This window comes from Musca autumnalis, unplaced genomic scaffold (assembly GCF_047663935.1).
Source record: "Musca autumnalis isolate F117 unplaced genomic scaffold, ASM4766393v1 scaffold_2, whole genome shotgun sequence".
In the NCBI taxonomy this organism is placed as follows: domain Eukaryota; kingdom Metazoa; phylum Arthropoda; class Insecta; order Diptera; family Muscidae; genus Musca; species Musca autumnalis.
In genome coordinates, this window is record NW_027411755.1 from 154,100,101 (window position 1) to 154,117,978 (window position 17,878).

At 35.6% G+C, this 17,878-nt stretch overlaps 1 protein-coding gene across 24 annotated transcripts in view; it reads right to left on the reverse strand.

Annotated features, from left to right (window-relative positions):
• Slob (Slowpoke binding protein) overlaps positions 1-17,878 on the reverse strand; it is a 531,959-nt gene that overhangs the window by 23,718 nt on the left and 490,363 nt on the right. For all 24 annotated transcript variants that reach the window (XM_073969636.1, XM_073969624.1, XM_073969623.1 and 21 more), the window contains 3 exons: positions 8,386-8,587; positions 4,012-4,137; positions 3,809-3,951 (listed from right to left, as the gene is read on the reverse strand). In XM_073969636.1, coding sequence (XP_073825737.1) covers positions 3,809-3,951; positions 4,012-4,137; positions 8,386-8,587 — 471 coding nt within the window. The remainder of the gene's footprint in view (positions 1-3,808; positions 3,952-4,011; positions 4,138-8,385; positions 8,588-17,878) is intronic.

The window sequence follows — 17,878 nt, forward strand, 5'->3', positions numbered from 1 at the left end:
CTGACTTACCTAATTAACACAAACATGCAAAACAACACTATTCTGAGGGTTGAAGTTTTTGGACATTCGGGCCAATATCGAAAAAAGTATGGACAATGGAATCATAGTGCTGTAACGAACACCACAAAGACTACTAAAAACTTTAGTGCGAGAGGTGTACAAAGGAGTTGTACTAAATATTGGGAAATTCGAGCTAGAACATATATGTATATGATGTTGCAGTAATGTTCGGAACGACTATTCGCTATTCCAGCACGATCCGAAAAGTGGTCTTAACTGGATTAAAGCGCTAAAATCGTGATGTTTTGGAGAAGGGACCTGAAGGGATGGACCGACATAGTCCATCTTGGAATTAAATTTATTTTTGAGAGTCATTCCTTTCGATAGTTATGGTGCCAACCCGTAATTTTAGATGGTCACCGCACGGGTTTCTCCATGAAAAGGAAAAAAGACGATCAAAACCATCCTCGAAACGATACGCTGCCAAGTTTTGTATTGCCGTAATAGGGGCTTGATGACAATCTGCTGCAAAAGAATTTCAAACATTCCGTGACGCATCATTAATCTTCACATTTATGAACATTTTTTTTTGAAGTTTGTGTTTGGATCACATCCATGATACATTCGGACGTACAGGGGTAACTCGACTCCAAATTGTCGGAAACGGATTTCGTCTAAACATCGAACCATTATCTCAATGAGGCACATTTTTAGCATAAGGCTGATTTTGGGTTCTCAGACCCAGGCCTTTTTGTTAAAGATAAAACTTTGGACTACGTATAGAGATTGGTACAAAAAAGGGCCATGACGGTCCACTTTTTGGTATTTTTTACGTTTTAGCCATATTTGCCAAATTATTTCGCAAATATTGACACTTTGAGATGTTTTGCAAAAAATATCAATATCAATGCAATTTACTTGTGAACAGCTTCGTCCAATTATTTTTCACAACTTCGACATGGATAATAACGGCAAGACTGCATCGATCAAATTTAATCTTTGTATGCTAAAGGAGCATCCTACAGCAGTATTAAAAACTGGTTTAAAGAACTCAATCGTGGCTGGCACTCGCTAAAAAACGAAGGTCGTGAGGTTCGTCCAAAAACAGCCGTTGTGCCAGAAAAAAACCGTGCGTGAATGGAAAATGCAAAATGGCCATGTTAAATGCAGTAAGATAGAGGCAACCTTCGCCATTTATTCCACCAACCAATATTTGATATTGCATGATCACATGGCGGCAAAAATGGGGTTTTTCTCGTTGGATCCCGTAATGATCGGAGCAAGAAATTTCGAAGAAATACGATCGCTGTGATTCAAAGAACGTTTTTAAGATGGATCCAGGTGACGAATCATGGAACTATGGTATGCAAATGCTGTAAAAGCGATCAAAACCCATATTTTGCTAGTGTCTCAATCGGAGTGTAAAAAGTGCTTCGACAGTTGGTCTAAGCGCATGAAAAAGTGTATAAATCATGCTGGAGACTACTTAAGATAACAATAAAACTATATTTGATGGTAAAAAATTGCGTTTCCATTGTAAGGCCAAAAAATTTTCTAGTTCCCCTCGTATTTTCCAATTCATTAGGCTCTAATATAGCATCTACGTTTCTTAGAGGATAGAACCAGCGTTGCCGACAGTTTTTGGTTGAAAATCGTCAACAACATTTTAAAAATCGTCATAAATTGTCAACGTGGTTCAAAACTAGGTTTGGTTAGCGTTTAGTGCGATTTTTTCGCTGATAGTTTTGTCGTTGAGACTAACAACATAAAATATACAACCCACAGCAATAAATCTAACCCAATCTCACTTAAATGCCGCTATAAAAACAGCTTTCAGAAGATGATAGTTTTCCCTATGGTTATCGAGTTTGCAGTAATGCAGCAAGGTAAAGCTGGGTACATATTGCCAGTTTTGAATGACAGATTATCTCAAATATCGCTTGCTTGACAGTGTGATCGTCCATGTTTGTCGGTATACGTATATTTGGTTTGTTGGGGACTCGGACTCGACAAAAAACTGGCATTGAAGAGGGCATCGGTAGGAAGTATTTTATTTCGAAAACTTTTCGAGGAAGATTTTCATCCATTAACAATCCTAAATGAAAATTTTCGGCTGATGTAAATCGAAGATGAGGCAAAACCCTGTATTCCAGATATGTGCCTAAATGTAGCCAGTCCGTCTGGAAATTGCTATAAAACGTTAAAAAAGCTCATAAAATCGCGTTTGGAACATTGCTTTCCTTTAAGTCTTTCGTGAAATTTTGGTCAAAATATAGTTATCGTCTTTTATTTCATGCAATTCTGGATTACGTGAAAAATCGTCATTTTGGACCATAAAATCGTCAAATTGCCATTTTTCAATTTTGGGCCAAAAAACAATCGTCAAAATGGCGATAAATCGTCATATTCGCCAAGACTGGGTAGAACACCTTTTCGCAGTAAATTTTCAATATAGGTCAAGCCAGTTTATATATCGATGCCTTACTTCCTCACCTCGTATCTTAAGAAATAAAATTTTTGAGGAAAAATAAAAAAACCGATAATTTGTTGATACATCGGTGGTTAGGCTAAAGTTTAAATGCAATTGTTAGAAAATTGACTACATCTAATTCCCTAATAATTACATTTAAACTTTTATCAATAATTACATTTAAACTTTTATCAATAATTACATTTAAACTTTTGAAAAACATTACTCTCTGTAATAGAGGGTAATAAATGAAGTTGAGCCAATGGGGGAATACTCCACTCAAGCAATCGAAAACCCCAAAATAATAACAAATTATCGTTTTTTATCTCTCCTCAAAAATTTTATTTTTTCCGATACTAGGTTGAGGAAGTAAAGCATCGATATCTCTATACAACACGATAGTTATTAACTATATTCTGACAGCGCAGCATGCTAGAGGACCAAAATTGAGAAGACAAGTGTCTCGCCGTTTTTTCCTATATCATCAACTATAGAGGTTATATGCCACCGTGGCGCAATAGTATGCACGCCCGCCTTGCACTCAGAAGGACTGCGGTTCGATTCCCAGGCAAAGCAACATCAAATTTTCAACGATGGCAAAATACCGCTCAATAATGTTGGCGACATTTCATGAGTATTTGAACCATGAAAAACATCTCTACAAGTGGTGTCTTAAGACACGCCGTTCGGACTCGGCGATAAACAGTAGGTCCCATCTCATTGAGCAAATATGAATCGGGGTGCATTCACTGATATTAGAGATGTCTCCCTTGTCCCTTCTGGGATGTTAGTGGAACAATTATAAATATAGTTTCAATAAATAACTACGGGAACAAAAACAGCACGTCAAAAAAACTGAAAATGTTTGGGATAGGTTTGATAAACACGTTTGTAAATATGACAATTCGTTTATCGGAAAAAAATCAATCAAAATTTAATTGAATATTTGAATTTGTTTATCAAATCGTTATCCGTTTCTTTTTTCTGTGTAGATTGAATTTTATTTTGGAGAAGTGGCGTTGGATTTAATGCGACACCCGTCCTCAAATTCAGCTTCCATTGTGCACATTTCCTAAAAAAAACATTATCCTGATTGCCTTGTTGCCATTTCTAACACATTCCAATTTCTGCTTTCTGATTCCAAATAGAAAACATTTTCATTTATAGGTTTTAATTGATATTTATTGAATTGTTTTGAAACACAGCTCAGCATTTTTGTACATTTAATATTATGTTCCAATTAAAGAAGGTGAGGTTTTTACGCTTATGTTTAGAGGTTAATAATCAACGGTTTTTTTAGTTAGTTTAGTTAGTTTTTTTCTTTAATCAGAAACATACCCAGATCTTCGATCCCTAGGCGTTGAGGGTGGTGTACATGGTGAGCTGGCCTCACTAAATGAATGTCCCAATGAGGCGCATTGTCGTTTTTTAACAGCCGCCAATAAATTTAGTGTTGATCTGCTTAGGCTCGGTTTGATGGTCTGAAAAGGGAAAGAAATTGTTATCACTATCCACATAAAGTAAATTTATTTTATACTCACATTAAAGCAAGGACCTCTTAATTCTCGTAAATCTATCGATCTAAATAAATCACATAATACTAAATCTTCCACGGATGGACAGACACCATTGGGTGGTTCGAATATTAAACCCAAAACATCGAGAATCTGAAAATATAGAATGGGATGAATAAAATTAGTAGTGGAGAGCATGGAAATTTAGAAAAAATAGCAAATATTTGAATCCCACTATTAATCGTAGTTTAATACAAAAAATGTCAAAAAATTGACGAGTACAATCATTGTTAAACATTAATTTTAAATATTAAATCGCGAAAATTTTATCCAAGCCCACTGTGCACAATTAGATAGATAGATAGATAGATAGCTTATAAAAAAAACAAGTATGAAAGTATCAGTCAGCTGTGCTGACAGAGTTCAAAGAGAGACCAAAAAAACCAAACCGTATTTAAAATATATTGATTTTGTATCATGTGTTTGCTTTAAAATCTGTAGGTTCCGTAATGTGAGGCTATACCAAATCATTGACTTAGACCAAACATTTTTAGTAACCAAACTTCTTCATAAAGGACTCGAAATATTAAATTACGTTAAACTAAGTTTGGAAGAAATTTTTGAAAAAGGGTTTTGAAGCTTTTTGTCCATTATCTGGGGAAGTATTGACTTATTCCGGAAAAAAATTGTACCGTTGTAAATGAGGCCGCTAGAACAAAATCCTGAAGAAAATCAAAAAGATGCGCGAGGAGCTCTTAAATTTCACTTTTTTCGAATTTTGTGTGGGAGGTATCCGAAGGAGTGGACCGATATAGTCCATATTCTAACCTGATTGAAATAATACGATGTGCAAAATCTGTACCAATCAGAAGCTCACTGCGAGAATTATCTTGCGGATTTGCCACTTTGGTTGGTGCCGTCAGGGTTACATGGAGCTTTTAGGCTAATATCTCAAGAAGTATGGGCTTGCGCAAAGAAAGAAATTTTACCGATATGGCCTATCTTATCTACCCAAAATTTAGTTCGAATCGGTTGATCTGTTTGAGAGTTATCGTGCGGACCAGCCAGCCAGCCAGTCGGACGGACATGGCTAAATCGACTCCAAGAGCCTTCATATAACGGTACCTCCCAATTTTCGGTATTTTGAGGATTTAACTACAATTTCTAACCGAATTAGTTGACATTTGCGGTTCTCAGTGGTCCGGAAAGTTCGCCACCTAAAATCAAAAACATAGGTCCATGGTTTGGTATAGCTCTCATAACGGTACCTCCCGATTTTTAGTATTTAGAGGATTTTAGCTACAATTTCTAACCGTACTAGTTATAATTTGACATTTGAAGTTCTCAATGGTCCGGAAAGTTCTCCACCAAAATCGTCAACATAGGTCCATGGTTTGGTATAGCCCTCGATTTTCGGTATTTTGAGCTACAATTTCTAACCGAACTAGTTGTAATTTGACATTTGAGGTTCTCAGTGGTCCGGAAAGTTCGACACCAAACATCATCAACATAGGTCCACGTTTTGGTTAGCCCCCATGTAACGGTACCTCCCGATATTCGGTATTCTTAGTTCGAATCGGTTGATCTGTTTGAGAGTTATCGTGCGGACCAGCCAGCCAGCCAGTCGGACGGACATGGCTAAATCGACTCCAATAGCCCCCATATAACGGACCTCCCGATTTTCGGTATTTTGAGGATTTAACTACAATTTCTAACCGAATTAGTTGTAATTTGACATTTGCGGTTCTCAGTGGTCCGGAAAATTCGCCATCTAAAATCATAAACATAGGTCCATGGTTTGGTATAGCTCTCATAACGGTACCTCCCGATTTTTAGTATTTAGAGGATTTTAGCTACAATTTCTAACCGTACTAGTTATAATTTGACATTTGAAGTTCTCAATCGTCCGGAAAGTTCTCCACCAAAATCGTCAACATAGGTCCATGGTTTGGTATAGCCCTCGATTTTCGGTATTTTGAGCTACAATTTCTAACCGAACTAGTTGTAATTTGACATTTGAGGTTCTCAGTGGTCCGGAAAGTTCGACACCAAACATCATCAACATAGGCCCACGTTTTGGTTAGCCCCCATATAACGGTACCTCCTGATATTCGGTATTCTTAGGATTTTAGCTACAATTTCTAACCGAACTAGCTGTAAATTGGCATTTGAGGTTCTCAGGCAGCACGAAAGTTCTCCACAATCGTCAACATAGGTCTATGTTTTGGTATAGCCCCCATATAACGGTACCTCCCGATTTCCCATATTTTGAGGATTTTAGCTACAACTTTTAACCGAACTAGCTGTAATTTGACATTTGAAGTTCTAAGTGATCCGTAAAGTTCTTCACCAAAAGTCATCAATATAGGTCCATGGTTTGGTATAGCCCCCATATAACGGTAACTCCCAATATTCGCTGTTTTGAGGGTCTTAGCTAAATTGGTTGACGTAATTTGAAATTTAAGGTTCCCTGCAGTTACAAAACTTTTCCACCAAAAATTGTTAAGATAGATCCACACTTTGATATAGTCCCAATATAAAGATAAAACCCGATTTTAGGTATTCTCAAGATTTTAGCCTCAATATTCCGCCAAAATGGCTGAAATTTTGTATTAAGTCTTCGGTGAGGGCATACAACTTTCCACTTGATATATGTCGGTATAGGCCTTCATGTAGTGGGTATTTTGAAGTTTGTGGCTCAATATCCCACCGATATGGCTAAATTTTGGTATTTAGTGTTCGCTGGGGGTATAAAATGTTCACCTCAAATTTATCAGTATAGGTCCACGTCTTCATATAGCCCCCATAGAATGGTACCTCCCGATTTTCGGTATTTTCAAGGTTTTAGCCCCAATATCCCACCGAAATGGCTGATATATGTTATTTAGTGTTCGTTGAGGGAGTGAACCTCTCCACCTGAAATTTTTCGGTATAAGTCTACGTCTTCAGATAGCCCCCATAGAACGGTACCTCTGGATTTTCGATATTTTGAGTGTGTTGCTTCAACATCCTACCGAAATGGCTGAAATTTCGTATTTTGTCTGCATTGGTTGTATAAAACTTTCCACCTGAAATTTGTCGGTGTAGGTCCACATATTTATATAGCCCCCTTAGAATAGTACCTCCCGTTTTACGGTATTTTGAAGGTTGTGGCCTCAATATCCCACCGAAATGGCTGATATTTGTTATTCATTCATCGTTTAGGGAGTGACCCTCTCTACCTGAAATTTGTCGGTATAATTCCACGGTACCTCCCGATTTTCGATTTCGATATTTTGAGTGTGTTGCTTCAATATTCTACCGAAATGAAACTTGGTATTTAGTCTTTATTAGGGGTATAAAACTTTCCACCCGAAATTGGGCGGTATAGGTCCACATATTTATATAGCCCCCATAGAAACGTACCTCCAGATTTTCGATATTTTGAGTGTGTTGCTTCAATATTCTACCGAAATGGCTAAAATTTGGTATTTAGTGTTCGTTGGGGGTATACAATTTTCCACCTCAAATTTATCGTAATAGGTCCACGTCTTCATATAGCCCCATAGAACGGTACCTCCCGATTTTCGGTATTTTCAAGGTTTTTGCCTCAATATCCCACCGAAATTGCTGATATTTGTTATTTATTCTTCGTTGAGGGAGTGAACCTCTCTACCTGAAATTTGTCGATTTTCGATATTTCGAAATGGCTGAAATTTTGTATTTAGTCTTCATTGGGGATATAGAACTTTTTACCTGAGATAGGTCCACATATTTGTATAGCCTTCATAGAACAGTACCTCCCGATTTCTGGTATTTTGAAGATTATAGCCTCAATATCACACCGAAATGGCTGAAACTTGGTATATGGTCTTCGTTGGCGGTATAAAACTATCAACCTGAAATTTTTCGACATGGGTCCAGATCTTCATAGAGACCCTATAGAACGGTACCTCTCGATTTCCGGTATTGTGAATATCCCAACGAAATGACTGAAATTTTGTGTTTAGTCTTCGTTGGTGATAGAAAACTTTCCACCAAAAATCTGTGGATATATGTCTTCATATAGCCCCCATAAAACCGCACTCACGGTGGTTAGAAAACATCCACACAAAAGGGATTATCATCAGTTAAAATATTATTCTCCTCCATGGAATTAGGCTTAACGAAGATGAAGAGCTTAGAAGTTATTAATTTACTTTAATACTGTTCGTGTTGGAGGGTATAACAAGTTCGGGCCGGCCGAACTTGATGCCTTTCCTATACACCGTTTTCAATCAACCGGATTTAATAAACCCACTGGGTTTCAAATGTCAATTCCATAGCGCAAACATCCAATAAATCCTCATAAAGAAGGTTAACCCGGTTATAAAAAGTTCGGCCTGGCCGAACTTAACGGATTTTTTTATTATTCGTACTTACCTGTGGATAATGTTCCATTTCCATTTCTAAAACTCTCATGGACGGTTTTGGTGTTGTCATCTCCTGGCCCATGCACATTTCGTACAGCAAATGGCCAAAACAAATGATATCAACATTTTCGATGTCTGTTGTTGAACGTGACCACATGACGGCATTAATGCGCGATGATAGTCCCAGTAAACCATTTTCCAGGCCAGATAATCTGTTATCAAACAAAGAAAAAGAAAAGAAACAACAAATGAAACACAGAAAATATGAAGAAATATTTAATGGTAAGTTAGAGAACGTGCCGGGTAATTAACAATAGTTATGTGTATTATTTTTTAATTTCATGGACCAACTTTGTCAACAAAGTTCCTTGTCATGCACCGCCCAGAATCTGGTGATAAGCACCATAACATTGTCCACATTTACTTAATTAGGGCAATTATGTAGTTGTAGTAAAATTGCAGTGGCTTTTCTGAGATTTATTGTTTCATTGTTTTCCTTGTTATTACATTTTGTTGTATTGTTTTTTGTGACATTTAATTATAGCATTGTTTATGGCTTCTAAAAGAAATTTACAAAAAGCATCGTGCCCAAAAATAATACATTTTACTGAATTTCTCTTCTTTACAAATTTCTTTTAATAATTTCCATTTTTGTGTTTAGTATTTGTATGTTGTATTTTTTATGTAAAGTTTTTTTTTTTTATTATTTCAATGTTTTGTAAGTAGCTATTACATTTCTCAGCATCTCATGTGTTGTATTACATCTCTTGAGAATAAATAGTTTTTAAAGTAATAGAAGACAAAGAAGAACAAGTTCTTTCTTTTATAGACGAATGCATTTTATATTTGAATACTTTTGAGGACATTCCTCAAGCGTGTATTTTGTGTACTTTGCATAAAAAGTATTGTAGTTACATGCAAATGAAATAACAATTGAAATTGGTTTTGTAGCCATGTAGAATTATTTTTGTTACTCGGGAAATTATAACAATTACACATGTTTTGAGTGTTTTTCAATAGAAAACAAAGTCCTCTACAAAATTTATCTGACAGAGTGAATTCAAAAACGTAACAAGTGAGAAGGGCGTTAATAACGCCCGGACCGAACATGGAATACCCTCCACCACAAGCTGTATTGAAGATTTTACTTCAAAGTATTAAGTAATAGAGATAGAGAGAGAGGGAGAGGGAGAGAAAACATCGTAACAATCTACACCATAATCGGGGAAATACAATCTAATGGAAGTGTTTCCAATGTGGGAAGTCAAACTTGCAGAATATAATATCGATATACAAGTACTACAACCAGGGACGTAGCCAGGATTTCATTTCGTGGGGAGGGGGGGGGGCCATCTGACCAAAATGTAAACCTTATTTCAGGCTTATATTACTGACGAAATAATTTTCAGTACTATGTTTTAATTAAAATGATGTAAGACTTCTTGCCCGATTTCCCCTTGTTTTCAGAACTTTTTTGACAATATATCAGAGTTAATATATGTTCAATATAATGGATATATTAATAACACTATGCAACACTGAAAATGCAAACAACATCTAGTATGCATTTTTAGAAAGTACATATTTAGATTACAAAAACCCTAGTAGGGTTTTGTCCTGTCAGATCCAGTTCGGATTTTGTGGCCTCATCTAAACCGGGCTAAATCTACACTTTTTTGCATTTGTCAGGCCTTTACCTCAGAAATGAATAGGAATTTGGCTTTGCTGTCTTTAGCAATATGGGTAACCACACAAGAAAATATGGGTAACCACACAAGAAAAACTCCATCTGGGGCATCAAAATCTATAAGATATAGAACATAATTGCTGAAATTCTGGTCAGTATCGTCTAAACTATTGGAAGTTGAACCAAGTAACTTTTTGCAAAAATCTTCCAAATAAAGTTCTCAAGAATTCTTTAGAACATTCTGAAACTCTAAAATGCTTACTTCCTGTTGTTTCAGCGGTATTTTGCATCATATCATTCACAACACGTATTTCAAACACAGTTCACACTAACAGTTTATTCTCGCATTTCGGATTTCACTACATTATTGGCATTTTTATTAAATCGTCGTTGAAAAATGTACGGCATAGAGGCATTTTACAACAATGACATGTTCTGAAGAGTTGTGTATTACATTCAAGGGAATATTTTTCCAAAAGAAAATATTCAGAAAAATTTAACGGTTTTGGAGATACGGTGCGAAATGTATAAAAATTGTGGAATTTTTGCATATATTTTGAAATTGGAGGCAATAATTGTTGTTTTTCGAGTTTATTATTTCTCCAAATATTTTATTCTTGTCCGTATCTACAAATTTGCTTCAGAGGTCAGAAGGAGATTCGCATTGGTTTCAAAGATATAGCCCCGAATTTCTTTAAAAACTTATTATTTAACCATGTTTAGATGGGGCCATAAAATCCGTGCTGGATCTGACACAACAAAACCCAACTAGGGTTTCTTGTCGTTTGGGTCTGTACTTTCAAAAAATCCTCAGTTCGAATTGTTTGCACACGATCACCTTAAAAATGTTGCACAGTGTGTATCATTTATCAAATAACTCACAACTACAGTGAATGTTATGTAGTTCAGTGATGTCACTTCGGTAAGACAAAAGAAAAATTATACAATCAGGAAAGCTAAGAAATATCTTAACATATAATTTTTTTTGTTTACATGGAATGTTGAGGATCTTTTCTTTGTTTCCTACTTCACAAAATTTCAAAATCGCGGATTCAAGTTTCCACTCCAATTTTATTGAGTAATCTATGGAAGGAAAATGGGATTAATTGAGAATTGATTTAAACAGAGGGAACGTTTGGATATCATGGCGTTAACCACTTTTTATATTTATTTTTTATTTTAAAAATTAGGAGTTATTTAAGTAAAGGTAAAAACGCCGAGACACGTGTCTTCTTTTTTGTAATTTACCACGCTGCCGTGTCAGAATATGGTCAATTTCGGAAATTCAATCGTTTTTATTGTCATAAAGAAACCAATTGTAGTTATTTCCCTAAATATATTTTGGTGTCCAATCGTAGATCTTATCACAAAGAATTTCTGAAGGCTGATAGTGTTTTTTTGATAGAGAACTAATGCTGAGCAGTAGTGAGTCTATCCATGATGAAATTCTAGCAACCAAACCTGTCAACATACGTACAATAGTCGGACTTCTCTTATAGAAATTCTGGTTTCCTATCGTGAATCTTCTCATAAATTGATCAGGAACTAGGAAATCTCTGGCAACCAATCTCAAATTCTGTTAAAATGAAATTCTGGCGCCCAATCCTAGGGGTATACATGAATACATTTTTTAGCAAAAATCCATAAACACAATTTGTCCCAATCTACATTTTTTATACTCTCAGCCTTTTGTCAGAATGTGCCTCATCGAAACCGGATACTGCGTTGGTCCAAACTTTGTTTATCGCAATATTTCTGCAAGCGTTATATAAGGTTCGAAGATGGTGATTTTCGGTCTACTCCTTCTGGTATTTTCCGCCCAAATTTCAAGAATTTTAGCTAAAGCGGTATGGGCGATTATTCTTGAAAAGTAATATTTTGTTCAAACTTAGTTTTAGCTCGAAAATGGACCACATTGGGTACATCCCTCACAAATCTTCAAAATAGTTGTTTAATGCAGTTTAAGGTCTGTTCGAGGAACCTTAGAAATTTTTACTGAATGTATTTCTTGTGTTTAGAGCGGTATTATGTTTTTCGTGGGCAAGTCCATATTTCCTGAAAAAAGCTGAAAATAATACTGTGAAGAACTGAAATGACTGGTAGGCGCAATATCTTTTAAGAGGAATGACTCCCAAAATAATATCTACTTCCAAAATAGCCGTTGTTCGATCAGTCCATAGATGAAAGTTTCAGTTCACACAGGCTCAGGGTATATTCCTGCCCGCAAAGCCGACTGATACTTGTTGAGATTTTGACGAAGAAGAATCTGTTTCCGGCCAGTTTTTTTTATTTCGTTTGTCGTCACAAGGCTCTTTGCCGAAGAAGGAAAAAGGAACATTTCTAGAAAAGTGCAACCATTTAAAGTACTTCCCAAAATACAATTCAATGAGTAATCGACAGAAAAATCCCTGAAGATGAAATTCAATGTAATTTCGAAATATTGGAAATAATATGCAATAAATAAAATATAAGCTTTGACCTCAATCTCAAAAATGTTGATTTTATCATCATTCGAAAGGTCGAACAAAACTTAAAAATACCATAGAAAAATCCTTTTTTGTCCAATAGGCAATTACTATTTTGTAGCAAGAGACCAGTTTCAAATAATCTCAACGGGCGACACTGCGTTGGAACAGAATTATATCATAAAAAATGGTTGATATAGTTTTTTTGCAAATGTCAAACATGATAAAGAATTTGTAATTGTTATGATGTTCAAAATAGTTCATTACAAAAGCGTGTTAGAGGTTATATACAAAAATTTAAAACCACAAACATTACGCAACGATTTTATCTTTTGTTGTTGAATTGCTCTTATCAAAAATTTCAAAAACAAAAGATCGCAAGAATGTTTTTCTAGATGTTGTTTATAAGTATTGGACGTAATATGCTACAAACGTTCAATAATACAAATAAACATCTTGTTCTGAACTCAGTAACACTTACAGTCAGCCTAAAATTACGAATAAACGCTTTAAGAAAATTCGTAAAAAAGACTAACGTGTTCATTATTTTTATACTTTCAAATATGTTGGACAATAAGTATACCAATGTAGTTAAATAATTCTCTGTGATACTTTCTCCATATACTTTACATATTTCTTGAAAAAATTAAAACAGTTTAAAATTTTATTCAAAAATTAAAAAAAATGTGTAGCATAAGCTAATATCCTATGGGAACGAAAATCATTTCGGGCCCCCCGGGCCCCCTTGGCTACGTCGGTGACTACAACCACAGCGGATGAACTCTTAAACAGAATAGGAGACAGTTTTGCAATCAGTCACTTCTCCGAATGCAAACTGATTAAACCAAATACGCAAAGCAAAAGTATGAAAATCAATTCGAAAATTAGATCACCGAACTGGCTACGAAATAGGACTTTCAGGTACGGAACATAAAAACATAAAAAACACTGCAGCGACGGTCTCACGTTGAGCGGCAGCAAACAGCGTTTGTACTGCAAGATGAGCGGCTGAAAAACAATTTAAAAGGTTAATCCTGGGGAACCTTAAGGGAGAGTAGCCCTCTCAACCAGAATAGGAGACAGTGCACAATGGTCCCAAATCCAAATTTTCTGGCCAAAACTATTTCAACGTCCATTTTGTACTGAAATTTATTATTATTTATAATAAATGTGTACAACAGTAATTCTTACGTTTTATCGACCAAAATGACCAAAAACTGTCAAAATTTGTTGAACAGGGTGGTCCCGTTGTGTGGGGTCTAAACCAAAACATTGACCTATGTTAATAATTTTTGGTATGAAGAATTCATATCTTCCAAGAGGTCAAAATACCAAATTTCAGCCGAATCGGTCATAAAGTGTCGCTAAAATCCACAAAATACCTAAAATCGGACGGTACTTTTATGTGGGGGCTATGACAAAAAATGGACCTATTTTCAAAAAAAAAAATTATACATACTTGTTTTCTACACTCTGAAACCCTTAAATATGAATTTTAAGGGAAATCGGTTGATAGATGTGGGTATTACCGTTCTATTTCAATTGGATACTACGTACAGTTACAACAGGTATTTACAAAAAATTCTCCCATCTTAAAATAGAAAAATCAACTTTATTTTAACTGTGGCAAATTTGAGCACGATTTTACTTCTGAATTTATTAGTACAGACCCCCTGCTATCTTTCAAATTCGATTTGAAGGTGGACATATTTGGCCTATTTTTTAAAAGTTTAAGTATATTTAAAAAATATTTGTAAAAAATAATTTTTAATATATATAAAAACATTGATATTATTACGCTAATTTTACAAATTTTATCGTTCTTTTTGTAAATATTATGAAAGTACTTATTAACAGCTTCCCGATTCATAATAACTTTGGTCTCTCATCTGTATATTTATGCAGCGACGCAGCACAACAAAAATTTTATATTTTACAGCACAAAGTCTGTTTTATTTTTACATAAAAAAGTGTCAACTTTGGTACTGCGCCAATCAACGAATACTAACGTTATTTACAAAAAGTAATTATTTTCAGATGACTTGATGTGTTTTTTATTATTCTGTGCAAAAAAAAAAATAATAATAAAATTTCGAAAATTCAAAAATAGGCGTTTGGCCAAAAATTTCCTGATGGAAACCTATGTGCAGTGGTGCAATCACTCACTTCTCCGAATGCAAACTGATTAAACCAAACACACAAAGCAAAAATATGAAAATCAATTCGAAAATTAGATTACCGAACTGGCGACGAAATAGGACTATCGAGTACGGAACATGGAACATAAGAAGCTAAACTGGGAAAGAAGTTCGTTTTCTTGATGAAATATTGGGAACAAATGTTAAATACCTAGCCATAACCGAAACAAAGAAGAAGGGGTGCGACTGTGAAATTTTAAAGGAGGTTTCATTCTTTAATATTCTGGGGCGCTTTAGAAGAAAGGGCATGCAAGAATAATTTCTTTAAAGGTCAACGAGGAAACTTCATATACAACGTTAGTTATTGCATTTGCACCAAGGGAAAGATACATTGTCTTAGCAATCTTCAAATCACTCTTGACGACAACGGAAGAGTTGGAAGAAGCCAGGAAAATTATGAAAATGTTGTAGTGAAATATGGGGAGGAAGAAATAAACAACAAGGATTGCCAATCAGCTAATAATTACAAACGCAAAGTTTCCACAAAAGCAGATACACGAGGGAGCAACCACGACGTGAAAAATCGGTTATTGACTACAAAATTATTAGAAAACAAGTAAAAAAGCGTTAAGTTCGGCCGGGCCGAACTTTTCATACCCTCCACCATAAAATATTCTGAACTAAAATGGAATAATAAGTTTTCATTCCTGTCCCCAACTTTAAGTGGGTACGTTAAAATGTCAGATAATGTAGATAAAATGTTTCATTCGGTAGGCCCTTTTTTATGGTGCCTATATCTAACTATGTATGTTGACAATTTTTGGTGGGCTAGAAATTGGGAGGTACCATTATATAGGGGTTATAATAAAATATGGACCAATGTTGACAGTTTTTGATGGGAGCCTTTAATGTCAAATAACTCCTAATTCGGTTAAAAATGGGGCTATACCAAAACGTGGACCTATGTCAACAACTTTTGTTATATAAGTTTATTGACACTCAAGAACCTTAAATGTCAAATTATAGCAGCATCGGTCTGATAATGTAGCTAAAAGCGTCAAAATACCGTAAATCGGGGGGAACCTTTATATGGGGGCTATACCAAAACGCGGACCTATGTCCGTCCACAACTTCTGTTATATAAGTTTATTGACACTTAAGAACCCTAAATGTCAAATTATTGCTAAATCGGTCTGAAAATGTAGCTAAAAACGTCAAAATACCGTAAATCTGGGGGTACCGTTATATGGGGGATATACCAAAACGTGGACCGATATAGCCCATCATCGAACTTGACCTGCCTGCAAACAAAAGACGCATTGTCCCAAAATTTCAACGTCCTATCTCCATTTTTGTGGATGCTAGAGTGATTACCACAGACGGACGGACGGACGGACGTGCACAGATCGACTCAGAATTTTACCCTGATCAAGAATATATATACTTTATAGGGTCGCAAATGAGTATTTCAATGCGTTACAAACGGAAAAACAAACTTAATATACCCTCCATACTATGGTGGAGAGTATAACAAGTAAGAAAGGAATTAAGTCCGGCCGGGCCGAACTTTTTATATCCTCCATCACGAACTATATTGAAGTGTTTAATTTCGTTTATGAAGGTACTAAACTCTTCCTTTTATTGCAGGAGTAGTACATATATCCCAACTGATAATTCTCCTTTTAAAACAGCTCATATGGGGCGTCATCGTTTTCTTTCCAAAACATGGACCAATATTTACAATTTTCCGAATTGAGCGAAATACATAAAATTGGGCAATTGCGGCTAGACATAGACCGCTGTAAGAACGTTGACCTGTACCGATAAATGTCTGATGTAACAGCTTGTAACTCCAGCGAAGACTAAATACCAAATTTCAGTTATTTCGGTTGAATAATGTGGCTAAAACTTTCAAAATACCGAAAATTAGGAGGTACAATTCTACGGGGGCTATATAAAGACATGGAACAATACCGGAAAATTTCAGGTGGAAAGTTTTATACCACCAACGGAGACTAAATATTAAATTTCCAACCTTCCAACCGTCAAAATACCGAAAATCGGGAAGTAGGCTAATATGGGGGCTATTTGCAGACATAGACTTATGCCACGGAAGTCTATATACGAAATTTCAGTCATATCGGTGGTATATTGAGACCACAACTTTCAAAATACCGAAAACCGATAGATACGGTTCTATGGGGGCTATCTGAGGCCACAACTTTTAGAACACCGACAAATTTCAGGGGGAAAGTTTTAAACCCCCCAACTTTAATCTTTTACCAAATTTCAGCCATTTTGTTGGGATATATAGGCCACAACCTTTAAAATACCGAAAATCTGGAGGTACCGTTCTTGGGGTTATATGAAGGCGTGGACCTATACCGACAAATTTCAGGTGGAATGTTTCATACCCCTATAAAAGACCTAATACAAAATTTCAGCCATTGAGGCCACAACCTTCAAAATACCGAAAATCGGGAGGTACTATTTTATTTATTTATTTATTTTTGATCAAAACTAGCACAATGAGAATGTTTTAATTCTTATATGTAGAATAGTGCTAGTGGTTTATCATGAGTTTTAAATAAAATTTACAATAAAACAATAATAAATTAAAGTTGTTTTCATAAAATATTAAAACAACGACTATGGGATTAAGCCTGACTATTTTGAAAAACAAAATAAAAGTCGTCATCCCAAACAAAAAAAACGCCAACCCTTCTAAAACAATAATATTTACGGAATATTTGCACTGTAGTATTTTTTTAGTGAATTTTTACAGACAAATTTCAGGTGGAAAGTTGAATACCCTCAATGAGGACTAAATACCAAATCTCAGTCATTTCGACGGGATATTGAGGCTAAAACCTTGAAAATACCTACAATCGGGAGGTACCGTTCCGTGAAGACGTGGACCTATACCGAAAAATTTCAGGTGGAAAGTTGTATACCCCCAACGAAGACTAAATACCAAATTTCAGCCATTTCCGTGCGATATAGAGGCTAACACCTTGAAAATGCCAAAATCGGGAGAGGGCTATATTAAGACGTTGATTAATATTACTTTTGAGCACGGTAGCTTATCCGATTTGGGCGAATGTACATCAAACTTTTTACCGAGGTACTTCTTATGTTGAAAGTGATATAAGTGGGAAAGTCCACGCTCCCTATAAAGACCTAAGAGCTTGAAAAACAATTAAAAAAGCGTTA